Source organism: Coregonus lavaretus, assembly GCF_964263955.1.
Source record: "Coregonus lavaretus genome assembly, chromosome: 2".
NCBI classification, from domain to species: domain Eukaryota; kingdom Metazoa; phylum Chordata; class Actinopteri; order Salmoniformes; family Salmonidae; genus Coregonus; species Coregonus lavaretus.
In genome coordinates this window covers 37,010,995-37,023,864 of record NC_139989.1, presented here as the reverse complement: position 1 = coordinate 37,023,864, position 12,870 = coordinate 37,010,995, and the positions used below count along the sequence as shown (strand labels likewise).

The 12,870-nt window shown below is 45.5% G+C and overlaps 1 protein-coding gene across 1 annotated transcript in view; it reads left to right on the top strand.

Annotated features, from left to right (window-relative positions):
* Positions 1–12,870, top strand: part of LOC311103212 (junction plakoglobin-like) — a 101,425-nt gene that overhangs the window by 51,140 nt on the left and 37,415 nt on the right. Inside the window, exons 2-4 of the mRNA XM_084144755.1 lie at positions 3,061–3,115; positions 3,476–3,640; positions 9,219–9,472. Coding sequence (XP_084000881.1) covers positions 3,100–3,115; positions 3,476–3,640; positions 9,219–9,472 — 435 coding nt within the window. The 5' untranslated portion in view covers positions 3,061–3,099. The remainder of the gene's footprint in view (positions 1–3,060; positions 3,116–3,475; positions 3,641–9,218; positions 9,473–12,870) is intronic.

The following is a 12,870-nucleotide window of genomic DNA, read 5'->3' as shown; positions in this document are numbered from 1 at the left end:
GCTAGCATATTGAGTTTTAGATATCTCGCTTCTAACAGTGGACATACACCACACACACACACACACACACACACACACACACACACGCACACACACACGCACACACACACGCGCACACACACACACACACACACACACACACACACACACACACACACACACACACACACACAAACAAACAAACAAACAAACACACACACTCATATTGCGCTCCACACAACCACACATTACAAGTAGCCTACAGTCGTGGTCAAAAGTTTTGAGAATGACACAAACAAATACTAATTTTCACAAAGTCTGCTGCCTCAGTTTTGATGATGGCAATTTGCATATACTCCAGAATGTCATGAAGAGTGATCAGATGAATTGCAATTAATTGCAAGGTCCCTCTTTGCCATGAAAAAACATTTCCACTGCATTTCAGCCCTGCCACAAAAGAACCAGCTGTCATCATGTCAGTGATTCTCTCATTAACACAGGTGAGAGTGTTGATGAGGACAAGGCTGGAGATCACTCTGTCATGCTGATTGAGTTAGAATAACAGACTGGAAGTTTTAAAAGGAGGGTGGTGCTTGAAATCATTGTTCTTCCTCTGTTAACCATGGTAACCTGCAAGGAAACATGTGCCGTCATCATTGCTTTGCACAAAAAGGGCTTCACAGGCAAATATATTGCTGCTAGTAAGATTGTACCTAAATCAACCACTTATCGGATCATCTAGAACTTCAAGGAGAGAGGTTCAATTGTTGTGAAGAAGGCGTCAGGGCACCCAAGAAACTCCAGCAAGCGCCAGGACCGTCTCCAAAAGTTGATTCAGCTGCGGGATCGGGGCACCACCAGTGCAGAGCTTGCTCAGGAATGGCAGCAGGCAGGTGTGAGTGCATCTGCACGCACAGTGAGGCGAAGACTTTTGGAGGATGGCCTGGTGTCAAGAAGGGCAGAAAAGAAGCCACTTCTCTCCAGGAAAAACATTTTGGACAGACTGATGTTCTGCAAAAGGTACAGGGATTGGACTGCTGAGGACTGGGGTAAAGTCATTTTCTCTGATGAATCCCCTTTCCGATTGTTTGGGGCATCCGGAAAACACCTTGTCCGGAGAAGACAAGGTGAGCGTTACCATTAGTCCTGTGTCATGCCAACAGTAAAGCATTCTGAGACCATTCATGTGTGGGGTTGCTTCTCAGCCAAGGGAGTGGGCTCACTCACAATTTTGCCGAAGAACACAGCCATGAATAAAGAATGGTACCAACACATCCTCTGAGAGCAACTTCTCCCAACCATCCAAGAACAGTTTGGTGACGACCAATGCATTTTCCAGCGGGGGCGGCAGGTAGATTAGTGGTTAAGAGCGTTGTGCCAGTAACCGAAAGGTCGCTGGTTCTAATTCCTGAGCCGACTAGGTGAAAAATCTGTCCATGTGCCCTTGAGCAAGGCACTTAACCCTAATTGCTCCTGGAAGTCGCTCTGGATAAGAGCGTCTGCTAAATGACTAAAATGTAAATGATGGAGCACCTTGCCATAAGGCAAAAGTGATAACTAAGTGGCTCGGGGAACAAAACATCGACATTGTGGGTCCATGGCCAGGAAACTCCCCAGACCTTAGTCCCATTGAGAACTTGTGGTCGATCCTCAAGAGGCGGGTGGACAAACATTGTGGCCCAGAAGTTAATTGACAGCATGCCAGAGCGGATTGCAGAGGTCTTGAAAAAGAAGGGTCAACACTGCAAATATTGACTCTTTGCATAAACTTAATGTAATTGTCAATAAAAGCCTTTGACACTTATAGAATGCTTGTAATTATACTTCAGTATACCATAGTAACATCTGACAAAAATATCTCATAACACTAAAGCAGCGAACTTTGTGAAGACCAATACTCGTGTCATTCTCAAAACTTTTGAACACGACTGTAGATCAATCACTCATGCAATTATCACTTTGTTTTATGTGCTGTTCAGTAAGTGGTTAGCAAGTAGATCTGAGCTATTTGGCAGAATGGCCAATTCAGACATTGATTAGCCCAGAGGAGGGGGAAAAAAATAGATGTCCCTCACAAAATTAGGGCCAATAATTGATTTAGCTCCTTCCAGCGAGTACTTTGCAGCTATTTACGTCAGCGACAAACACGCAGAAAAGCTCTCTGTTGTCTCCTGGGGAATTTTTGTCACAAACAGCAGGGGACAATACTCTTTCCCATAATGCATTTGGATTATTTCTCTGCAACACCACCGCCACCCTCCTCCCTCTGTCACTCATCTCTGCTATTGGCCTAATTATAGTCATGAATTAAGCATTGTTTGGCGAACGGAAAGGAGAAACCTTTTCAGGGAGAGACGCTCACCACTTCTTAAATGTCACCGTCTCTCGTCCACCCCCCCTGCAGTAGTTGGGTCGGGCTGTACCGTAGGGACGGGAGATGGAGTCTGTCCCATTTACACCACTCTCAGTCCTTACTGCCTTGCCTCACAAACTTTGTTTGATTTTATGGGGACACTTAATATTATATCGACATTAATGTGACATTTTACATGGTTTGGAGTGTCTAGTTTAGTTGTGTCTCACTTACATGGAAGCACTGGACTCAATGAAACAAATAGACAGCCAAAGGTGTTTTAATAACTTTTCAGTTGTTACCAAGCAGATCATATTCTAGTTGTGTATACAATGAGTTATTACAGTAGATGTTCCATTGTTTTTACTTGAGTTATCCCGCAGGAATATGGGCATTGTAATGTATAGTTGCTCTGGATGCATTTGTTTACGTTTTACTTCATATTTATTAGCTCTCTGATAGTCGTTTTCCATTTATGTCATTTAGTCGACATTCTTATCCAGAGCGTCTTACAGTAGTAAGTGCATATAGTTTCGTTTTTTATTCTTACTGGCCCCCCCCAGGAAGAGTAGCTGATGCTTTTGCAGCGGCTAATGGGGATCCTAACGAATACCAACATACCAACCCACAACCCTGGCGTTGCAAGCGCCATGGTCTACCAACTGAGCCACACAGGACCATGATTCATGGTCTAATGTTCTCGACTTCTCTTTTTTCCTCTCTTCCAGAACGTTTTCTCCAAAGGCCAGTTTTGAGACTGGACAGTGATGATGTCCATGCAAAGTAAGTATTTTGTTAAAGACTCACTGGCTTCATTTAATCTGCAAAGAATCATCCTTGATTAACCAAAGTTTGGAGCACGGTGTTGCTGTACCCTAGAAACACACTAGCAACCGTCCACTCAGTGTCCCTTCAGAGTGGCTGAGCATCAATATAGTGTCTGCAGAGGGAAACAACTGACCACTGGCTCTCAGTCAATCAATCACACTATTTTTATAGCCCGTTTTACATATCCACTCAGTCACAAGTTTAATCTAGGGTCTAGGATGGTGAAAAGTGATAATTAGACCCTATGTCACTCTTCCCACCTGTCTCTCTGTCTCTCTCCCTCTCTCTCTCCCCTCTCTCTGCTTCTCCTCCCAGTGAACGAGGCAGAGGGCTCGGTGAAGGTGGCTGAGTGGCAGCAGACGTACTACGCCCACGACTCCGGCATCCAATCAGGTGCCACCACCGTGCGAGATGACGAGGGCACAGAGTACAGCGCCAAGAAGTACGCCGTCACCACCACGTTGGTGGAAAACACTACAGGTATAGGTTCTCTCTCTCTCTCTCTCTCGCCCTCTCTCCCTTTCTCTCATATTCCCACTTCCCACTCTCTTCCCATCCCTCCCTTTCTCTCTCATTCCATTTTTCCCTCTCGCTCTACTTCTCTTTCAGTCTCTCTACATCTCGCTCTCTTTCTGTACACGTAGTCATTCAATGTCATAATTATGCTGTGATTCATTTACATTTACATTTACGTCATTTAGGAGACACTCTTATCCAGAGCGACTTACAAATAGGTGCATTCACCTTATAGCCAGTGGGATAACCACTTTACAATGTTTTTTTTTTTTTTTTTTTGTTTGTGGGGGGGTGGGTTGGTGTAAGGGGGGGTAGAATGATTACTTTATCCTATCCCAGGTATTCCTTAAAGAGGTGGGGTTTCAAATGTCTCCGGAAGGTGGTGAGTGACTCCATTGTCCTGGCGTCGTGAGGGAGCTTGTTCCACCATTGGGGTGCCAGAGCAGCGAACAGTTTTGACTGGGCTGAGCGGGAACTATGCTTCCGCAGAGGTAGTGGAGCCAGCAGGCCAGAGGTGGATGAACGCAATGCCCTCGTTTGGGTGTAGGGACTGATCAGAGCCTGAAGGTACGGAGGTGCCGTTCCCCTCACAGCTCTGTAGGCAAGCACCATGGTCTTGTAGCAGATGCGAGCTTCAACTGGAAGCCAGTGGAGTGTGCGGAGGAGCGGGGTGACGTGAGAGAACTTGGGAAGGTTGAACACCAGACGGGCTGCGGTATTCTGGATGAGTTGTAGGGGTTTAATGGCACAGGCAGGGAGCCCAGCCAACAGCGAGTTGCAGTAATCCAGACGGGAGATGACAAGTGCCTGGATTAGGACCTGTGCCGCTTCCTGTGTAAGGCAGGGTCGTAATCTCCGAATGTTGTAGAGCATGAACCTACAGGATCGGGTCACCGCCTTGATGTTAGCGGAGAACGACAGGGTGTTGTCCAGGGTCACGCCAAGGCTCTTCGCACTCTGGGAGGAGGACACAACGGAGTTGTCAACCGTGATGGCGAGATCATGGAACAGGCAGTCCTTCCCCGGGAGGAAGAGCAGCTCCGTCTTGCCAAGGTTCAGCTTGAGGTGGTGATCCGTCATCCATACTGATATGTCTGCCAGACATGCAGAGATGCGATTCGCCACCTGGTTATCAGAAGGGGGAAAGGAGAAGATTAGTTGTGTGTCGTCAGCGTAGCAATGATAGGAGAGGCCATGTGAGGATATGACAGAGCCAAGTGACTTGGTGTATAGCGAGAATAGGAGAGGGCCTAGAACTGAGCCCTGGGGGACACCAGTGGTGAGAGCACGTGGTGCGGAGACAGCTTCTCGCCACGCCACTTGGTAGGAGCGACCGGTCAGGTAGGACGCAATCCAAGAGTAAGCCGCGCCGGAGATGCCCAGCTCGGAGAGGGTGGAGAGGAGGATCTGATGGTTCACAGTATCAAAGGCAGCAGATAGGTCTAGAAGGACAAGAGCAGAGGAGAGAGAGTTAGCTTTAGCAGTGCGGAGAGCCTCCGTGACACAGAGAAGAGCAGTCTCAGTTGAATGACCAGTCTTGAAACCTGACTGGTTTGGATCAAGAAGGTCATTCTGAGAGAGATAGCAAGAGAGTTGGCTAAAGACGGCACGCTCAATAGTTTTGGAGAGAAAAGAAAGAAAGGATACTGGTCTGTAGTTGTTGACATCAGAGGGATCGAGTGTTGGTTTTTTGAGAAGGGGTGCAACTCTCGCTCTCTTGAAGACGGAAGGGATATAGCCAGCGGTCAAGGATGAGTTGATCAGCGAGGTGAGGTAAGGGAGAAGGTCACCGGAGATGGTCTGGAGAAGAGAGGAAGGGATAGGGTCAAGCGGGCAGGTTGTTGGGCGGCCTGCCGTCACAAGTCGCAAGATTTTATCTGGAGAGAGAGGGGAGAAAGAAGTCAAAGCATGGGGTAGGGCAGTGTGAGCAGGACCAGCAGTGTCATTTGACTTAACAAACGAGGATCGAATGTCGTCAACCTTCTTTTCAAAATGGTTGACGAAGTCATCCACAGAGACGGAGGGGGGGGGGGGGATTCAGCAGGGAGGAGAATGTGGCAAAGAGCTTCCTAGGGTTAGAGGCAGATGCTTGGAATTTAGAGTGGTAGAAAGTGGCCTTAGCAGCAGAAACAGATGAAGAAAATGTAGAGAGGAGGGAGTGAAAAGATGCCAGGTCCGCAGGGAGTCTAGTTTTCTTCCATTTCCGCTCAGCTGCCCGGAGCTCTGTTCTGTGAGCTCGCAATGAGTCATCAAGCCACGGAGCTGGAGGGGAGGACCGAGCCGGCCGGGAGGATAGGGGACATAGAGAGTCAAAGGATGCAGAAAGGGAGGAGAGGAGGGTTGAGGAGGCAGAATCAGGAGATTGGAGGGAGAAGGCTTGAGCAGAGGGAAGAGATGATAGGATGGAAGAGGAGAGAGTAGCGGGAGAGAGAGAGAGAGGGTTGCGACGGCGCATTACCATCTGTGTAGGGGCAGAGTGAGTAGTGTTGGAGGAGAGGGAGAGAGAAAAGGATACAAAGTAGTGGTCGGAGACATGGAGGGGAGTTGCAGTGAGATTAGTAGAACAACAGCATCTAGTAAAGATGAGGTCAAGCGTATTGCCTGCCTTGTGAGTAGGGGGGGACGGTGAGAGGGTGAGGTCAAAAGAGGAGAGGAGTGGAAAGAAGGAGGCAGAGAGAAATGAGTCAAATGTAGACGTAGGGAGGTTGAAATCCCCCAGAACTGTGAGGGGTGAGCCATCCTCAGGAAAGGAACTTATCAAGGCGTCAAGCTCATTGATGAACTCTCCAAGGGAACCTGGAGGGCAATAGATGACAAGGATATTAAGCTTAAATGGGCTAGTGACTGTGAGCATGGAATTCAAATGAGGAGATAGACAGATGGGGTCAGGGGAAAAATTGAGAATGTCCACTTGGGAGAGATGAGGATTCCTGTGCCACCACCCCTCTGACCAGATGCTCTCGGGGTATGCGAGAACACATGGTCAGACGAGGAGAGAGCAGCAGGAGTAGCAGTGTTTTCAGTGGTAATCCATGTTTCCGTCAGCGCCAAGAAGTCGAGGGACTGGAGGGTAGCATAGGCTGAGATGAACTCTGCCTTGTTGGCAGCAGAACGGCAGTTCCAGAGGCTACCTGAGACCTGGAACTCCACGTGGGTGGTGCGTGCAGGGACCACCAGGTTAGAGAGGCAGCAGCCACGCGGTGTGAGGCGTTTGTGTAGCCTGTGCGGAGAGGAGAGAACATGGATAGGCAGAGGCATAGTTGACAGGCTGCAGCAGATGGCTACAATAATGCAGAGGAGATCAGAATGAAATGAACTAAACATCTGGGAAAGGAGAGAGCGGGGCCTCCCTCACCACAACTCCCAAATATAACTCTCCCAACTTCCACCTCAGAAACTATAATTGTTGTAAACTACAGCGGTTCAATGTTTTCTAGGAATAGACTAACTTAGTTTATTCAGCTAGCTAACTAGGTGCGGTATTATTCCGTGAAAATCGTCCGGGCACCTCGTCATAAGACGCCACAGCCAGCTAGCATGCCGGACTCCAACAACACGGTTTAGCGCCAATACTCGGCCACAACAAACCACCAGTGTATCAACACGCAAGCAGATCGTTCGTGTCCGTGTCTAACGTTGTGGGTTAGTCCCGACAGCTTGAACGAGTCCGTCGTCAACTTATTCAGCATATTCATTCAGATTCACTCACTCTCTCATAAGCTACACCATCACATACGTACACAGGCCAGTTTGGACTGGCTTCATGTCTCAAAATAGGCATGATTCTTCTTCTGAAAAACTCACTGACGAGGGACTCACTGACTAGGGGCTAGAACAACTTTCAATCTATCACTAGTTTGAAACACTATCTATGAATATATCTACAGTGGGGAAAAAAAAGTATTTGGTCAGCCACCAATTGTGCAAGTTCTCCCACTTAAAAAGATGAGAGAGGCCTGTAATTTTCATCATAGGTACACGTCAACTATGAGGAATAAAATCCAGAAAATCACATTGTAGGATTTTTTATGAATTTATTTGCAAATTATGGTGGAAAATAAGTATTTGGTCAATAACAGAAGTTTCTCAATACTTTGTTATATACCCTTTGTTGGCAATGTCAAACGTTTTCTGTAAGTCTTCACAAGGTTTTCACACACTGTTGCTGGTATTTTGGCCCATTCCTCCATGCAGATCTCCTCTAGAGCAGTGATGTTTTGGGGCTGTCGCTGGGCAACACGGACTTTCAACTCCCTCCAAAGATTTTCTATGGGGTTGAGATCTGGAGACTGGCTAGGCCACTCCAGGACCTTGAAATGCTTCTTACGAAGCCACTCCTTCGTTGCCCGGGCGGTGTGTTTGGAATCATTGTCATGCTGAAAGACCCAGCCACGTTTCATCTTCAATGCCCTTGCTGATGGAAGGAGGTTTTCACTCAAAATCTCACGATACATGGCCCCATTCATTCTTTCCTTTACACGGATCAGTCGTCCTGGTCCCTTTGCAGAAAAACAGCCCCAAAGCATGATGTTTCCACCCCCATGCTTCACAGTAGGTATGGTGTTCTTTGGATGCAACTCAGCATTCTTTGTCCTGCAAACACGACGAGTTGAGTTTTTACCAAAAAGTTATATTTTGGTTTCATCTGACCATATGACATTCTCCCAATCCTCTTCTGGATCATCCAAATGCACTCTAGCAAACTTCAGACGGGCCTGGACATGTACTGGCTTAAGCAGGGGGACAAGTCTGGCACTGCAGGATTTGAGTCCCAGGCGGCGTAGTCTGTTACTGATGGTAGGCTTTGTTACTTTGGTCCCAGCTCTCTGCAGGTCATTCACCAGGTCCCCCCGTGTGGTTCTGGGATTTTTGCTCACCGTTCTTGTGATCAATTTGACCCCACGGGGTGAGATCTTGCGTGGAGCCCCAGATCGAGGGAGATTATCAGTGGTCTTGTATGTCTTCCATTTCCTAATAATTACTCCCACAGTTGATTTCTTCAAACCAAGCTGCTTACCTATTGCAGATTCAGTCTTCCCAACCTGGTTCAGGTCTACAATTTTGTTTCTGGTGTCCTTTGACAGCTCTTTGGTCTTGGCCATAGTGGAGTTTGGAGTGTGACTGTTTGAGGTTATGGACAGGTATATTTTATACTGATAACAAGTTCAAACAGGTGCCATTAATACAGGTAACGAGAGGAGGACAGAGGAGCCTCTTAAAGAAGAAGTTACAGGTCTGTGAGAGCCAGAAATCTTGCTTGTTTGTAGGTGACCAAATACTTATTTTCCACCATAATAAATTCATTAAAAATCCTACAATGTGATTTTCTGGATTTTTTTTCCTCATTTTGTCTGTCATAGTTGACGTGTACCTATGATGAAAATTACAGGCCTCTCATCTTTTTAAGTGGGAGAACTTGCACAATTTGTGGCTGACTAAATACTTTTTTCCCCCACTGTATCCAAGTATCCATTGATCTCCCCCCTATCTTGTCCCTCTCTCATCCCTCTCTCATCCCTCTCTCATCCCTCTGTCCCACCAGAGGTGGAGGCCCAGTACACCCTGACGCGGGCCCAGCGGGTGAGAGCGGCCATGTTCCCAGAGACCCTGGTGGAGGGCGAGGCGGTGCTGTCCATTCAGACTGATGCCGGTCAGCAGACCAACGTCCAGCGGCTAGCTGAGCCCTCGCAGCTCCTCAAGACCGCCATCGTCCACCTCATTAACTACCAGGATGACGCCGAGCTGGCCACTCGCGCCGTGCCCGAGCTCACCAAGCTGCTGGCCGACGATGATGCGGTAACTAACCTCTAAGAGTTAAAAACATTAACTTAGTTATAAATCCCATCTTCACAAAGCCCAGATGTTAACACATTAATGAATTAAACAACACTATTTCCAATGTGCTATTAAAAACAATCTGAACCTTCAATCAATATTCATAGATTAGTGATGCAGCTAATCAAATAGAAAAGATGGCCTTTCATTTCTAGATTAAAAACCTTCCAATGGATGACCTTGTTCTTCCTCCCCCTTCAACAGCCTCATGCTGCCTGCTGGGAGCCATCTTTGATCAAACTCAATTACACTGTTTAAACAAATAGGCTGATTTGGAAATTATTCAGCCAGTAACTGTTGTAAGATAAAAGTGTGTACTGTGTGTATCTAATGTACAGTGCCTTCAGAAATTATTCACACCCCTTCACTTAAAATTTATTAAATACCGATTTTTTTGTCACTGGCCTTCACACACTACCCCATAATGTCAAAGTGGAATTATGTTTTTAGAAATGTTTACAAACTAATGAAAGAAATTAAAGCTGAAATGTCTTGAGTCAATAAGTATTCAACCCCTTTGTTATGGCAAGCCTAAATAAGTTGATGTCATCTGTTTGCACTCAAATAGCGAATGGAGGCCATGTGTTTTCCCGCCGGAACGTTCTGTAGGCTACTTCGGTTTTATAGCGGAGCATGTGCTTAATATGAGCAGCTGAGAAATAAATATAAGAACACTTATTTCACTCCACGCATCAAACACTGTTTGTGGAGTATGCTCTCGCTGCCCGACAGGTGATATTCCGCCCAAAGTCTGTATACCATGGGCTCTCAAACCTTGTTCCTGCAGCTACCCAGTGCTTCATTTGAGAAACCAGATGAAATCTGTTAGGGAACATCAATAGTAACATATTTTCGCAACAAAACATATTTCACTAAACTGTTGAGAGCCTGTCTGCGCGCTCAAGAAAGGAATAAAGGAGCGAGAGGAGGAGATGGAAATGCATGGTGATGGGATATTCTGTATAGCTGAAGGTAATGTGTCACTCAACGAATTATGAAAATATAAAAGATTCCCTATTACTAGGCAATTCAAAATCAAATACAAATTCACTAATTGTAGACTAACTGTAAGCCGTCCTGCACAATCAATAAACCAACAGCATCGCCTAGGGCTGGCAATGCATTCTCTCCAAAACTCATGGATAGACATTTTGGAGCGTGGCACAAGGTAACAAGTGCCTCCATATGCATAATAATACAGTCCACACTCAAAGGCGATTACTCGAATTTGTAACATTTTGGAGTAAAGGCTAGACCAATTATGTACCAAAGACATCTTAAATCAGTTTAGTTTTATGTTTTTCTTCCATGCGTAATATGCAGTAGACTATGTATTGTATAACGGCACAATGATAATTTTAGTTCATGTTTTTTGGGGGGCTCATAAGCCTTAGCATATGCATAAGCTCTAATATGCATATGAGTGTTTTGAATTAATCATCCCCTTAGAAAGGCTGTCCATTTCAACATAATAATATGCCATTTAGCAGACGCTTTTAAGCGACTTACAGTCATGCGTGCATACATTTTTGTGTATGGGTGGTCCCGGGGATCGAACCCACTACCTTGGCATTACAAGCGCCGTGCTCTACCAGCTGAGCTAGCAACCATGTTTTACACTGTTTCAACATGCTGTTGAACTTCTTCAAATTGACCATCACAGTGAGGTGAGTTTTAAAAGTATGATAGGCCTACTGTTGATAAGTGTTTGATGTAATTCTCGAAGCATTTACATTGATGTCAGAGTGGTTAGAGGGACAACAGAGCCCTGACTACCAGGCCATTAGGACCTGATGGTAGTTAGCAAGTTGGGTACTACCAAAGCATGTCCAGAGTGCATAAAAGGAGATTACTCAAAGGTCACGTGGAATTTTACTGCCGTCATGACTCATGACTGCCTGTGTGGTGGTAATATGGTCACTGCAACAGCCCTAGTCCTTCCTAACTCAGTTGCCAGAGAGGAAGGAAACCGCTCAGGGATTTCACGATGAGGCCAACGGTGACTTTAAAACAGTTCCAGAGTTTAATGGCTGTGATAAGAGAAAACTGAGGATGGATCAACAACATTGTAGTTACTCCATGATACTAACATAATTGGCAAAGTGAAAAGAAGGAAGCCTGTACAGAATAAAAAGATTCCAAAACATGCATCCTTTTTGCAACAAGGCACTAAAATGTGTCAAAGCAATTCACTTTTTGTCCTCAATACAAAGTTTTATGTTTGGTGCAAATCCAATACAACATATTACTGAGTACAAATCTCTATATTTTCAAGCATATTGGTGGCTGCATCATGTTATGGGTATGCTTGTAATCGTTAAGGATTGGGGAGTTTTTCAGAATAAAAACTAAATGGAATGGAGCTAAGCACAGGCAAAATCCTAGAGGAAAACCTGCCTTCCACCAGACACTGGGAGATGAATTCACAGTTCAGCAGGACAATAACCTAAAACTCAAGGCCAAATCTACACTGGAGTTGCTTACCAAGAAGACAGTGAATGTTCCTGAGTGGCCGAGTTACAGTTTTGACTTAAATCTACTTGAAAAGCTATGGCAAGATCTGAAAATGGTTGTCTAGCAATGATCAACAACTAATTTGACTGAGCTTGAATAATTTTGAAAAGAATAATGGGCAAATGTTGCACATTCCAGGTGTGGAAAGCTCTTAGAGACTTACCCAGAAAGACTTACAGCTGTAATCGCTGCCAAAGGTGCTTCTAGGAAGTATTGACTGAATACTTGTGAATACTTATATACATTTGATATTTCTGTATTTCCTTTTTAATAAATGTGGAAACATTTCTAAAAACATGTTTTCACTTTGTCATTAAGGGGTATTGTGTGTAGATGGGTGAGAATTTTTTTTTCTATTTAATCAAACTGTAATTTTTTTACATTTTAGCAGACGCTCTTATCCAGAGCGACTTACATTTAGTGCATACATTTTCATACTGGCCCCCCGTTGGAAACGAACCCACAACCCTGGCGTTGCAATCGCCATGCTCTACCAACTGAGCTACAGGGGACTACACTAATGCAGGCCATAACACAACAAAATGTGGAATAAGTCACTTTCTGAAGCCACTGTATCTCTTGTATTATAGTACCATTATGTCCTTAATAGGGACATTGCCTCTGTCACTGTTGTGTGCTGTCCCTCCTCACATTTGAGCACCGTCCTGCTGACTAGCATTGATCCAGTTCCATGCTTGGCTAGCTCTCTGTGGCTGTGGCTGTGCTTGTCCAGGTCGTGACTAAGCCAGTTAGATTGGACACAGATTAGGACTGCCCCAGAAACAAATCCTCTATAGGTCTATATTGTCATTTAACATAATTTCAGTTGTCCTTAAAGGATTCAG